The sequence below is a fragment of the Ascaphus truei genome, chromosome 7, assembly GCF_040206685.1.
Source record: "Ascaphus truei isolate aAscTru1 chromosome 7, aAscTru1.hap1, whole genome shotgun sequence".
Taxonomy (NCBI): Eukaryota; Metazoa; Chordata; class Amphibia; order Anura; family Ascaphidae; genus Ascaphus; species Ascaphus truei.
In genome coordinates, this window is record NC_134489.1 from 88,544,209 (window position 1) to 88,558,010 (window position 13,802).

General features: G+C 39.2%; 1 protein-coding gene across 1 annotated transcript in view; it reads left to right on the top strand.

Moving 5' to 3' along the window:
• The window catches only part of NEB (nebulin), a 160,127-nt gene that overhangs the window by 85,481 nt on the left and 60,844 nt on the right, over window positions 1-13,802 (top strand). The window contains exons 73-91 of the mRNA XM_075609402.1: window positions 390-494; window positions 594-905; window positions 1,275-1,379; window positions 1,503-1,601; window positions 2,148-2,252; window positions 3,276-3,383; window positions 4,353-4,664; window positions 4,862-4,966; window positions 5,053-5,157; window positions 5,834-5,938; window positions 6,816-6,923; window positions 7,046-7,159; window positions 7,893-8,090; window positions 9,727-9,831; window positions 10,498-10,602; window positions 10,695-10,799; window positions 11,321-11,428; window positions 11,838-11,951; window positions 12,422-12,619. Of these exons, the coding sequence (XP_075465517.1) occupies window positions 390-494; window positions 594-905; window positions 1,275-1,379; window positions 1,503-1,601; window positions 2,148-2,252; window positions 3,276-3,383; window positions 4,353-4,664; window positions 4,862-4,966; window positions 5,053-5,157; window positions 5,834-5,938; window positions 6,816-6,923; window positions 7,046-7,159; window positions 7,893-8,090; window positions 9,727-9,831; window positions 10,498-10,602; window positions 10,695-10,799; window positions 11,321-11,428; window positions 11,838-11,951; window positions 12,422-12,619 (2,616 nt within the window). The remainder of the gene's footprint in view (window positions 1-389; window positions 495-593; window positions 906-1,274; window positions 1,380-1,502; window positions 1,602-2,147; window positions 2,253-3,275; window positions 3,384-4,352; window positions 4,665-4,861; window positions 4,967-5,052; window positions 5,158-5,833; window positions 5,939-6,815; window positions 6,924-7,045; window positions 7,160-7,892; window positions 8,091-9,726; window positions 9,832-10,497; window positions 10,603-10,694; window positions 10,800-11,320; window positions 11,429-11,837; window positions 11,952-12,421; window positions 12,620-13,802) is intronic.

Genomic DNA, 13,802 nt, shown 5'->3' on the forward strand with positions numbered 1-13,802 from the left:
TTAGAAATTATTCTGCCCTAATGCTGTTCTTTCAAACTCACATGACTTGCCAGGTGAAAATGTTAAAAAAAACATTTAACTAAGAATATTTCTGTTTGGTGAGAACAGCCAACATTTGAATGCACTCTGCTGAGAAACATTAACATTCATCACTAAAGGGGCCCGCAATAAAACACTGTAAATAAGTCCATTATATAAATCCATTTCAGAAGGCATCCTAACGAGCACCTTGTGCTCAGACTTCAGCTCTCTCTTTCTGAAAACACTTGAGTATGTGTGCGTTATATGTTTGCCTAATCTGTATTGATCCGCTCCAGTTTGCCTACTATAAATATTCATTACTGATTTAAGCAATTTTTGTCTGCCATGATTATTTTTTTTTATTTCAGAAACTGTATACAGATAGTTGGGATAAAGTGAAAATGAACTATGATCTCAGAGCTGACGCCATTCCAATTAAAGTAGCCAAAGCCTCTAGAGAAATTGCAAGTGATGTGAGTATGACATTTTTAACATGATACTGTATAGTCAAATCTGTCATTCGTATGTTAATAGGTTTCATTATTTTGATGACTGTGTCCTCTGTTTTGTAGTATAAATACAAATTAAACCATGAGAAGCAGAAAGGTCACTACATCGGAACCACCACAGCTCAAGGTGATAACAAAATGGCCTGGTGCTTACGTGCATCCAAGCTTCCCAGTTACCTGGAATACACCAAGGACTTTGATAAATTAAAGACCAAGGTGAAAGTGCCAGCAGATATGGTGTCCATCCTGTCAGCCAAGGAGTGCCAGACAATGGTCAGCGAAATAGATTACCGGCAACATCTCCACAAATGGACCTGCCACCCAGAACAGAACGATATCATCCAGGCTAGGAAAGCATATGACCTGCAGAGTGATGTAAGTTTCCAGATGTTCCCACAATACATCAACAGTTAATGGGCTGAATGTATCTTTGCATGCCGTATAATTCTGTGTTATTGTCCTGTTAGCCTCTATGCCAGGAGGGACAACTCCAGTCCTCAAGGGCCACCAACAGGCCAGATTTTCGGGATACCTCTGCTTCAGCACAGGTGGCTCAATCAGTAGCTCAGTCTTCGACTTTGACTGAGCCACTGATTGAGCCACATGTGCTGAAGCAGGTATATCCTGAAAACCTGCCCTGTTGGAGGGGGTTAGAGAACTGCAGTTGAGCATCCCTGCCTTAAGGCATTTCTTAACGAGGAACATTATTTTGATCAGAGTATATATTCTTCTTAATATTTGCAGGCACTTTACAAGGCTGATTTGGAGTGGCTCCGTGGTGTGGGGTGGATGCCACATGAATCCCATGATGTGAAAAGGGTTAAATTTGCTCAGGACATATTGAGTGAGGTAATTTTTATATTTCTTCTACTTTGACTGTCTGTGATATATTAAAGATGATCAGTGCCTATTTAGATTGAATGGTATAAGATTGACATTGGCTGATAATTCCTTCTCGTTTTTCTTTAACAGAGGAAATATCGAACTAAGCCAGAAACGCTGAGCTTCACTCCAATCACCGACAGAGTGGATTATGTATCAGCTAAAGAAGGTGCTGAGATCCTGAGTGATGTAAGTATTACATGCAGTCAGTGGCATTCTTTTATTGTGTAACACATGTTGGTTTTGTCTAGCGTAGAAGTACATACACTTAATTGAATGCCACTTCTAATAGAACCACAATAACCTTCACGCCCCAAGATTGGAACATTTCTGATTGAAATAAATCAGAGTTCCTTGAAGGTTAGGATTAGGAAGTGTCAGTGTTATTTAAATAGTTAGAGTTATTTAGGCAGAGATTACTTGATCATGCTTAAGTATATTATTTTTTACTTTATCCTACTGTATATACCTAGTGTTGGAAAGTATTTCATTATAAAAGAAAGAAAAAAGAATACATGTACAACGTGTCGCTTCTGATAGCATTATTGGCCAAAGATATTGTTTTCACTGCGCTAGCTTTCAACTCAGTCATTCCAGTGGCACTGTGATGAAAGCGTTATTATCTTGTCTAATAAATAGATAGGCAAAAAGGTTTCTGTCCTGTTTTGTTTTTACAGTGATATATCCTATTTTTCTGACCATGGCTGAATATATGACATTCTTCTTATTTTTCAGATTAAATACCATGAAGCCTGGAACAATATAAAGACAAAGTACACCGTTATAAATGATTCCCCACTGCTAATAACAGCCAGAGAAGCAGCAAAAAATATTAATCAAGTATGTATTGCATAGTATTTTAGTTTATTACAGTGACTCTCATATTACAGTACTGGAAGCATGAAACATAGATATTCTTATTGAAATGTGGCTAAACTAGTCTATGAACTGGGAGAGCTGTATCATACAGTAGGAGTTCATTAAGGATAATCATTATGATCTCGGTAATTGGTGTTTTCGCTGTGGTGTAATCCACATAGTGAATATTCTCAGAGCTGTATGTATTGCAGTTCTAAGCATTTACCTTTGTATTACTGATTCCTAGGCTTTTGGGGTTTAAATTAGTACTCATTGGTCATGAATACATATTTTTGTAGGTACTACACTAGTATAACTTTTGATGACATACACAAATGAACACGCCTCTTTTCATGTGTTGATAGCTCATGTACAAACATCTGCTCCTAAGATCCCTCGTTCTGGCCCAATAAAATGAATTACTACCTGAAAAAGAGAATGAAATAATAAAACAGTCTTTTTTTAATGAGCAAAAGTCAACAGCACCCTGGGTTAGAACTGTCCACACTCTATTGTAATGTTCTATAAACGATAAGAATTTGTGTAATCATTGTTGTGAAAAGTTTGTTTCCCAACTATTCATTATACTCTGAATCGGCTGATCGCTACATGATGGGGCAAAAACTCATGTTGATTTTATTGGAAGTTTTCAGCCAATACCAACCGGTTCAGCAGCTACAGGAGTATATTGAATTATCCTGTAAGTCAGCGGTGGGCCACGCCAGTCCTCAAGGGCCACCAGCAGGTCTGGTTCTCAAGATATCCCTGCTTCAGCACAGGTGGCTCAATCAGTGGCTCACTGAGCCACTGATTGAGCCACCTGTGCTGAAGCAGGGATATCGTGAAAACCTGACCTGTTGGTGGCTCTTGAGGACTGGAGTAGCCCACCCCGGCTGTAAGTGCAATAAATTTATTTTTCATCCCATCACATTGTTCTAATTTGTTTCTTCAGTGTCATATCACAATTATAATTTGCAATGTACTGAATGCTGTTAATTCTTTCAGAAACTTTACAAGGAAAACTGGGACAAAGTAAAAGCCACTAGCTACCTCCTACCCCCCGATGCAGTGCAGATTTCTCACGCTAAGAAGAGCAACGCTATCCAGAGTGAGGTAATGTTATCATTGGTTACAATTCCAAAATGAATGTATTTCATTAGGTCATATTTCATCAACAAATAATTCCATATACTGTACCGTACATACAGTATGATGTAGTGGTTGTCATTGTCCCCACATCATATCCCAATATAGCTGAGAATATCCCAGAATACTTTCCATAGGATTTAATTGCAATGTTGGTGTAAAAAATCGCAGCTTATCACACCAGAGAGAACAAGAAAGCCTGCTACATCTGTACTTGGTATGACTTTGATATTACAGTGTGCCCAGGTAATATCTAATGTCCAGTGAAAGCAAATATTTTATGATGCCCTATACAAAATAACTAGTTTCCTTTGTATTTATGCCTTTAAAACAGCAATGCCCAAAGACTATGTTAAAAAAACACAGTCACAATCTTTTACTCACTTTCACAAAGGAATGTATTTTGCTGATTTGCCTTTAGGTGCCCTGCTCATTCTATTCAGACTCAAACCATTTTGTGATGTCACTGGAATGCATGAATATTTCAGTCACATTACACAATTAGGGGGTCTCTAACTCTGTCCTAGAAGTCCCCCCCCCCCCAAAAGAAAACAAATATATTTTGGGGGAAGGACTATTGCATTTGTGAATCATATTTTCATAGTATCCCTTACTTTTCAGAAAAACAGTTGATAGAACGGTTATGCTAATTGCAAATTAAAAATGTAAACATTTATATGTACCAAATATCTAACATATGTTGTGCTTTCTTGATACACATCTGATGTACTTTGGACTGCCCGTCTTATATATGCTGTAGTATCTCTTTACATTACAAAGGAATTCAATTTATAGAACTACAAAAAATAACTGTTTGTACCACTAAATAAGAAATGGCCCTCATTTTCATTAACTTAAATGAACTTATCATCAGAAAACACGAATCATATTGGAATTATTACCACAGAAATAATTGTAAATGTTATCTTTCCTTAGCTGAAGTACAAGGCCAATTACATCAAACAGAAAGGTCATTATCTTGGCGTGCCAACTCTAAACGATGATCCCAAGCTTCGGTGGTTCAAGCATGCCAACCTTATCCAGAATGACAGAGAGTACAAAAAAGTGTATGAAAAGTCTAAATCAAAGATCAACATCCCTGGTGACATGGTATCAATCGAAGCGGCCAAGCAAGGTCAGGCAGTGGCCAGTGAAATTGACTACCGTCATTATCTGCACCAGTGGACGTGCCACCCAGACCAGAATGACTGCATCCAGGCCAGGAAAGCCTATGACCTGCAGAGTGATGTAAGTAAAGCTGTTTTTTTAAACACACAATGTTACCCCCTTGCATGGCAATGTCCAACATGCACACATCGGATGATACTAGAGTATATGATGGCTGACAGTGGAATAGGTTGCTGAACATATGTTGTGAATGAAAACAATCATATGTGGTGTTGGTCTTCGGAGAAAACAATTAACACCATTCCTTGCTGTCCTAGAACATCTACAAATCGGACCTGGAATGGATTCGTGGCTGTGGATGGATTCCTTTTGAGTCGGTGGAACACCAGAAAGTGAAGAGAGCGCAGGAGTTGATTAATGAAGTGAGTACAGATATTACTGGTAGACTCTGTGACAATTTGTGAATAACTTTCTTGGAGGTGTAACACTGTTTCCTTTCTCATTGCAGAGAGCCTACAAGAAAGATGCAATACACAACTATCCCAACTACACCCATGTGGTTGACCCACCAGCAGTTGTGCTGGCCAAGCTCAACGCTATCAACCAAAGTGATGTGAGTTTCCTCTACATAGTTGTTACCGTGGCTCTTTCCCGCCTTTTTTTTTTTTTAAATTTTTAACTCTCTCAGTATTCTGATTTCACCAAATCTTGGATACTATTTCTATTCACTTGCTAGCTATTGCACAGATATTTCTATGTCGGTTGTTCTCAGAAATAACAGTCATTATATCATTTGTGATCTAGTTCTAGCCATGTCATGTGCTTCTTCACCTGGCAAATTATTTCAGCTGATTAAACATTACATGTGCAGCTAAAATAAAGTATATACTGTACTATATAACCTCCCTATTTGTAACGATGTAGTGGTTCAACGTAATGCTTCCAGGGGGTTCTGCAAAGCATTGCAAAGTGGTGCAAAGCAATGAAATCCTATTTGGAAGCTACATGATGCGACCAAAAGTCCTATGTGTAGCATTCCAATTTACAGCATATATAGGGTGGTGCAACTCATATTTACTAAGTGGTGCAACTCATATGAACGTATTCCTTCAACAGAAAATGTCCTGATGGTGCCAAATGGTATAGCAGCGCTTTGTAAATATGGGTCATATGTATCATTGGTGGGATCGTCTTGAGCCATATACCGTAGTATGCACCAAAGCATTATGTTACTATTTACTATTGCAAAAGCAGCTTTATATGTAACTGTTTCTTTTTTTCTATTTCAGCTGAGATACAAAGAAACATTTACCTCGGAGAGAGGCCATTACATCGGGTCTGCAGATACTCCCCAACTTAGCCACTCCAGAGAAATGTCCAAGCTTGTTAGTGACGTAAGTTTTTATAACCTGCACATTGCATTAATCCAGAAAACCTCGACCTTGATCTCACAACATTTTTTTTTTTACTTAGTCCTTGTGGTGCTGGTGGCTGGCAGTATACAGTACCAAGAGAGATTAGATGGGAAACTGGAGCAAAACAAGTACAAACATACATTGCACCAGATCTGTCAGAGGACAAAATCCTGCAGCTTTCGATTGGAATGTTTTTGTCTTGATAGACCTGGTCCAATTTTTTTACATTCGTTTGTAGAGATGAGTGAGTCTGGATTCTTGAAATCTGGACTCCTCCTATCCTGAAATGTAATCTGAGGCTCGGATCCGTGTCATGGGCCAGAACCATAAACGGGGCAAAAAAACCCTTTTCCGTTTCCCTCTCAGCTTGGATCTTGCCTTTTTCCCCCCGAAAGTATAAAAGCTGCCATTGCCTTCCCCGGCTGCCATTTTGTGTCAGCGTTGGCAAGGTAAAAGGTCGTGGCAGTTTGTTCAGAGCAAACTGTAGAAACAGGCAGAGAGAAACAAATAAAGAAATAATTAAATATTATTTTGTTTATAATTAAATTGCATATATTCACCGTCAAACTTTTAAGTGAACGTCGCATGAAGCTACTGGCCAAAAACGTTGAGACGCTGGTATTTATAAAAATGAACTACAGCATGTTTTAGGAATACCATCAATTGGAAAGGAACAGTAAGTGGTTAATTCCAGTGAGGATGGGCTTATATTAGGTCCAGGTGTCAATGTTGACAACTATTATGATAAGCAAGATTAACCATAATCTTTTTTGGGATGATGTAGATGTCCCTAAGTGGTACCTTTTCTATTCTATTTTCCATATCGATTTTTAGCGAATGTATTTTCTCTTTCCAGAAACTCTACAAGGACTCGTGGGATGGCGCAAAAGCCTTGGGCTACCAGTTGCCTCCCGACTACATACCTCTTGTCCGAGCTAAGCATGCTGAGCTTGTTAAAAGTGACGTAAGTGCAGCTTCTCTTTTTCAGTGAGGCTCTTTGGAGACCGATTCTTTTTCTTTATCTGTGTACGAGTTCCATAATGCATGAAAAAAAAAACCAACAACCCCTTTCCTTCTGTTCCGCAGCTCAAATACAAGGAAGGTTATGAAAAGGACAAGGGTCACTACCTCGCTGGAGCAGAGATTGGCGATTTCCCGAGTGTTGTGAAATCTTTAGCTTTTCAGAAGATGAGGAGCATGGTAATGGTTTTTTTAATGCATTTAGCTAAGATGTATGTCATCAGACCTGCTATGCCTTGCTAGTGCCATAGCACAGGGGTGCTCAACTCTAGTCCTCAAGACGCCCCAACGGGTCAGTTTGTAAGGCTATCCCAGCTTCAGCACAGGTGGCTCAATCAGTGGCTCAGTCTTCGACTGAGCCACTGATTGAGCCACCTGTGCTGAAGCTGGGACAGCCTTACAAACTGACCCGTTGGGGCGTCTTCAGGACCGGAGATGAACACCCCTGTCACAGAAGATAACTGTAAGAGTTCAAGTAAAACTTAGTAATGTTGTTGATAGTGGATAAGACCTCATAACCCCCTAGAAAATAGTACAAAAATAATATCTCCACTATCTAAAATATTTGTAGTTCACCTGCTGTGATGGAAATGAGATAAAACAAACCATGTTTCCTTTAGCACTGGTAATAGTTAAGTACTTATGGGAGTTTCCATTATCAATATATTTATTTACAATGTAACTATATTATACAGTGCTAAGCCATAGGGGCTGGAGCTATACGTGTGGGGGGTGCTGGAGCTACCTCTGTGTTTATACACAATATGGACTTACATTTTACAATTGTTATATTTTATTTATTATTATAAAAAATATTCTTATTCTCCATCTCTTACCCTCTCTGGCTTTTATTCTGTGGATCATGTTACAGAACTAGAGGGCTAAGTGATATTTCTTTTTTCGGACTTTCTAGTTGTGCTACAAAAAGGCATATGAAGACAACAAGGCGAAGATAAATATTCCTGGCGACATGCTCAACAATGTGCTCGCTAAGAAGTGCCAGCAGATCCTAAGTGAAATTGAATATCGTCATTACCTCCATGATTGGACACTGTTGCCTGATGAGCGAAATGTTGCCCATGCAAGAAAGGCCAATGAGATCTTGAGTGATGTACGTACTGTACCATACCATTCAAAAAGTACTAATAATATAATACTACCTACAATACTTGTTGCAATATTTAAGTAATAATCCTCGAAGAACAGGGCATTACTGGTCAATAATGCCCTGGCTGGAAGAGTTGAAGGCCCAAGGGACTTTAACCCAGCCAAAGCATTATTGGCCAGTAATGCCCTGTTCTGAGGCGATTATAACTAGTATAGGCTAAATGTAGGCTTATTTTTTTTTTGAATTTTACATAAAAAACATAGTTAATTTATTTTACTGCACGTGTTTATTAAAAGGAAATTGTACATACACACAGCCCCCTATATATACACACACACACACACACACACACACACACACACACACACACACACACACACACACACACACACACACACACACACACACACACACACACACACACACACACACACACACACACACACACACTCTGCAGCCCCCTTCTATATACACACACACACTCTGCAGCCCCCCTACACACACTGCAGCCCCCCATCTACACCCGTAAAACACTCTGTAGCCCTCCTCCACCTACTAGTCACAAAACACACACTGAAGACATACACACACACAGAGCAGCCCCCCTCTACACCCACAGACACACACTGCAGCCCCCTGTAAACCCACAAAACTGCAGACACACACATACATACAAAACACACTCTGCAGCCCTCCTCCACACTCTACACCCACTGAAGACACACACACTGCAGCCCCCTCTAATCACACAAAACACCAGAGACACACACCAACAAAACAGACTGCTTCCCCCTCTACATCCACAAAATACACACCAGCAGTCCCCTCTACACCCACGGCAGCCCCCCTGTGAACCCATACACTGCAGACACACACACCAACAAAACACTCTGCACCCCTCCTCCACCCACAAAACACACACTGAAGACACACAATGCAGCCCCCTCTACACCCACAGAACACACACTGCAGACACACACACACCAACAAAACAGACTCTGCTGCCACCCTCTACAGCCACAAAACACACAACAAAACACTCTGCTGCCTCCCTCTAGACCTACAAAACACTCAGCGGACACACATAGACCCACAAACCTTTCCCCTCACTCTCCTGTGCAGAGCTCTCTGCAGGCAGGGTGGGGGAGGAGTCATTGCCTTGCTGCTGCCTCCTGTCCAATCAGCTCCCCTGCCTGACAGCTACTTTCACTCTATGTGGATGAGAACTGAAAGCTGATTGGCTGAAAAACTTGACAGGGTGCCAAAAATTCTGGGCCATTACTGAATGGATAATGCCCGGAATTTTAACCAATCAGAGAGCAGGGATTTCAATACTGCCCGGAATTTACCAGCTTTAGCCTATAATCATGGATGATATGAAGGAAAAAGGAGATTTACATATTCAACATTCATGCAGGTAGCACGAAGACGTTTATCCAATCATCATATGATATTGTCACAGTTGTAGATTGCTAAAATGTTTTTTATCGAATGCAATGGAATGTAAACTTCCTAAATGTTAGTAACGAATACACACTGACCATTACCAATTGGTGCTACTTCCTTTTGGCCAACGACCAGTTGTACTGCTACATGTTTGATCTTTTCCCTCTTGCTTATTTTTGGTTTATTTTTCTAGGTACTCTACAAAGATGACCTGACATGGTTAAAGGGCATTGGATGTTATGTCTGGGATACTCCACAAATTTTACTTGCCAAGAATTCATATGATCTTCAGAGCCAAGTAGGTATCACATGGTTTTAGGCGAGATATTGGTGGAGTCACACGAACTATTCAGCACATATTTCTAAACGCATTAAGTTATTTTAGAAAACTAAAGTTGTGAACTGTTAAAAAGCAATACGCAATTTATAAATGTAGTTTTGTTTTCTAGTTTGATATCCAGTACGTTGTTATCAATATCAATCAATAATGGCTATCGCACTTTACTACATAAACCATAAATAATTTTACGACTATGAACCAGTTTTATTTTGGTTTGTTTTTTTATTAACATGGGGAAAAATTCATGATTTGTGCTGAGAGATAATGAAATAATTCCACCCAAAATGAATTAACTTGTAACACAAGTTTTTTGTATGCTATCTTTTTCTCGCCATACACAGTACAGTATATGAAAATAAATTGTCAAAATATATCGTTTGGGTTTCGTATAGTGTTTAGCCGGCATGTATTGGCATTTCCTTTGTGCAAAAATGCAAGAAAGGACACACAAAATTTACTCAAGAAAAAAATTTGTGCCAATACTTTTCATAAGATTTTTCTCTCAGAAATCTGGTGGGGGTTTTTTGGGGGGTTAATATTTTATATTTGTTTTTCATCGGATAAAAAGTGCATACAGGACCTTTACTGGCGTTCATGCTAAATGTTTCTATTTTTTGTTTGTAGTTGAAATACTCAGCTGCCAGCAAAGACAACTTCAAGAATTACAGCGTTGTTACGGACACTCCGGTATATGTAACAGCTATTCAGAGTGCGATTCAAGCTAGTGATGTGAGTAATGGTCTCTGTGTGTACACAACTCAGCTATATTGCTCTGGTCACGATCACATGTATACAATGATATAATTTTCTCTCATTTGCAGTTGAAATACAAGGAGGACTACAACAAAAGCAAGGAGAAGTACACAACCGTTCTGGAAACCGTGGATTACGACCGCACTCAAAGCCTCAAGAATCTGTTCAGTAATGTAGGTCATTGCTATTTGTTGAACTATTAATTATGATACAATAATTGTTTGTTCGTGTAAAACTAACCATAGGAGTATCAAAGAAACAGCCCCCAGGTTTGATGAGACTCCCTAAGACCTTTAATCTTGCCACCAACATTACTGTTTAGTCAAATTAGAGAGGAAAATGAGAACAATGTACAGTAAAGAGTTGGGGGTGGGGGGAGGGTGATGGAGAGCTGGGAATAAGTACAAACCAGACACAGACAGGGTCCAAAAAGGGTAGGAGAAAGAGTTTCTTATTAATATTACATGTTGTTTATTAATAGTGCGATGTGCTTCACATGCCCATACCACAGTGTGCAAGCCAATCAGCAGACTGCTGTAGTCATCATGAAGAACTCTGACCATGTATTCGTGAGCTAAGATTATATCCATAGATTCTTCTGAGCTCTGAGACCCTATTTCTTAGCATATACTGTCGGTTTAGAAAAACGTTCAACGTTGAAATCTGTGTGTCTCCGTTTGTTTTTATTTGTTAGAACGTGTACAAAGATGCGTGGGATAAAGTGAAGGCTACAGGTTACAAGCTGCCACCTGACACGGTTGGATTAGCCTTGGCCAAAAAGAATAAGCATATTGGCAGCAAGGTATGTATATTTGTAATTTCTTCTTAGTTAGAAAAATAGGCCTCTAGACCAAGGGTGGGCATCCCCAGTCCTCAAGGGCCACGAACAGGTCAATTTTTCAGGATATCCCTGCTTCAGCACAGGGGGCTCAATCAGTGGCTCAGTCGAAGACTAATCCTGAAAACCTGCTTTAGACGTTTATTGTCAGCAATACAGCTCTTGCTTGTAGACCGCAGAAAAAGGCTGCTTTTCATATAACTATAAATGATTCCTTCTATTCCGTCATTCACAGCATAATTCCCCTTGGATATCCCATTATATCATATAAGTGACCTGCACAGTATGCTGTAGCACTGCGTATAAATGCCTTGATTATTAATTATTTTACATAGAGAAAACTATTCTGCACTGTTTCTTTCTTTGTATTCAGTTGAAGTACCATGAGGAATATGAGAAGTTTAAAGCACTTTACACTTTGCCCAGAAATATCCATGATGATCCCAACATAGTGAGATGTCTTAAAGTTGGCAAACTTCCTCTAGATGTAAGTATGCTTTTTCACAACAACCATTTAAGGTGGAACGAGGCTACTTTTGCTGGAGGTGATAAAGATCTCTGCATGTTTGCAGTGTACGGACGCTCTGATACTGTATGTACTGTATATTGCAGCCCAGTGCCACTTTGCATAAGATGACCCCTGATAAATCTCAAATGGGGTGTATCCAAATGGCACAAATTATAAAGTGACGCATCACTGCCTTTTTGCATAATTTTATAATGCAACATTACATGTTTTTTTTTCTTCTTACAAATGCACCTAGAATTATTTCTGTTGGGCCTGCTAATTGACACTAGTGTCTAAAAACTGAAATTAGTCAGCCACAAACATTTCTGCAACATCAAAGCAGTGCTGGCCTTAGTATCTGTATTACATTCAATAGCATGAACATAACATATAAAAATGTGTACTTTATACGCCCCACAAAATGACTTTTTGCTTGTTTTGTTTTTTAGCGTCTTTACAGAGATGTGTATGAAAAGAACAAGATGAAGATTCACATTGCTCCAGATATGTTGGAAATTATTTCTGCTAGGGACACACAGAATAAAGTCAGTGAAGTGGATTACCGCAAACGTCTCCACGAGTGGACTTGCTTGCCTGACCTTCAGGTCTTTATGAATGCTCGCAAGGTCAACGATCAGCTGAGTGATGTAAGTATATTCATCCCATGTTCTACGTCCATCTCAACTCCTGTAACCTTTGATAGTGTATGGAGATATGCCAGTAGCTGCAGTTTGTCCTTGTCAAGCCGCGCGGTTTGACATGTTCGTAAGTCGCAGAATGAAATTTGGCAACTAGTCAGATTCTGTATTACAAATCGTAGCGTTTACATTGCATCTATTAATATATAGAGAATACCAGCAGTAAAACAAAGATTCTGCACAGATTTGTTTTGAAGCAGAATTAACATAAGGCCTCCAACAGCACCCAAAGTGGGGTTTAAAAAATAAATGTGAAGCCTGAATGAAATAAATATTTCCGAAAATAAATTGAGATAGTATTATATTTTGTGAAGTAAAATGTTTTTTAGAAAAAAAAAAAAATGTTCAGCAACATAAAGTGCTTCATAATTTGTAACCAAAAAGTATGCACATAAAAAAAGGTTTAAAATAAGCATCTAATTGGGCGTTGTGCCTTTTAATCGGGTCACTTGTCATTTAATGAGACATCAGCCATGTAATGTGGGCCAGGTACAGTAGTTCATATGAATGTATTTGTGGTTAATTATATTTATATAGGGGTAAAAATGTTAGCTGCAATGTACGGCATGCGTTGCACAGTAAAGTAGAAGGGTATACATTAGAAAGGAATTGTTATTTAGGCATATTAAGTAAGTCAGTGCATGCTGAGCTTGTAATGATGCAAATCTGCTTCTAGTGAGGCGATCGCGCCAGATCGGCCGAGAAATAATCGGCCAGTTATTTGAAGCGGTTTAGCCTTTTTGGAGTAACAGAGCTGCGCCAATTCCAGACAGTTTGGGGAAATTGCCTCTTTGAGCCATTTTTATCATTCCGCACGGATTTGCAGAGCTGGAATGAAACCACGGGCAAAAACAACCCTTTGTCGCACGGTTTGGACATGCGAGAAGAGCTTACAGAATCCGAAAACCTGCGTATCCGAGCGAAAAAAGGCTATTTCTGCACGGATACTTATCACAGCTACTATCCCCCATGTCTTAGTTTCACTTTTCAACATGCTCTATGAAATGAATTTTATGAAATGAACATAATATTGACACTAATAACGATTGTACCACTAATGAACATGTTTTCTAATTGGGATCAATAATATAGTGTTATTAGTGTATTGTATTGATTTTTCATAAATAAATTA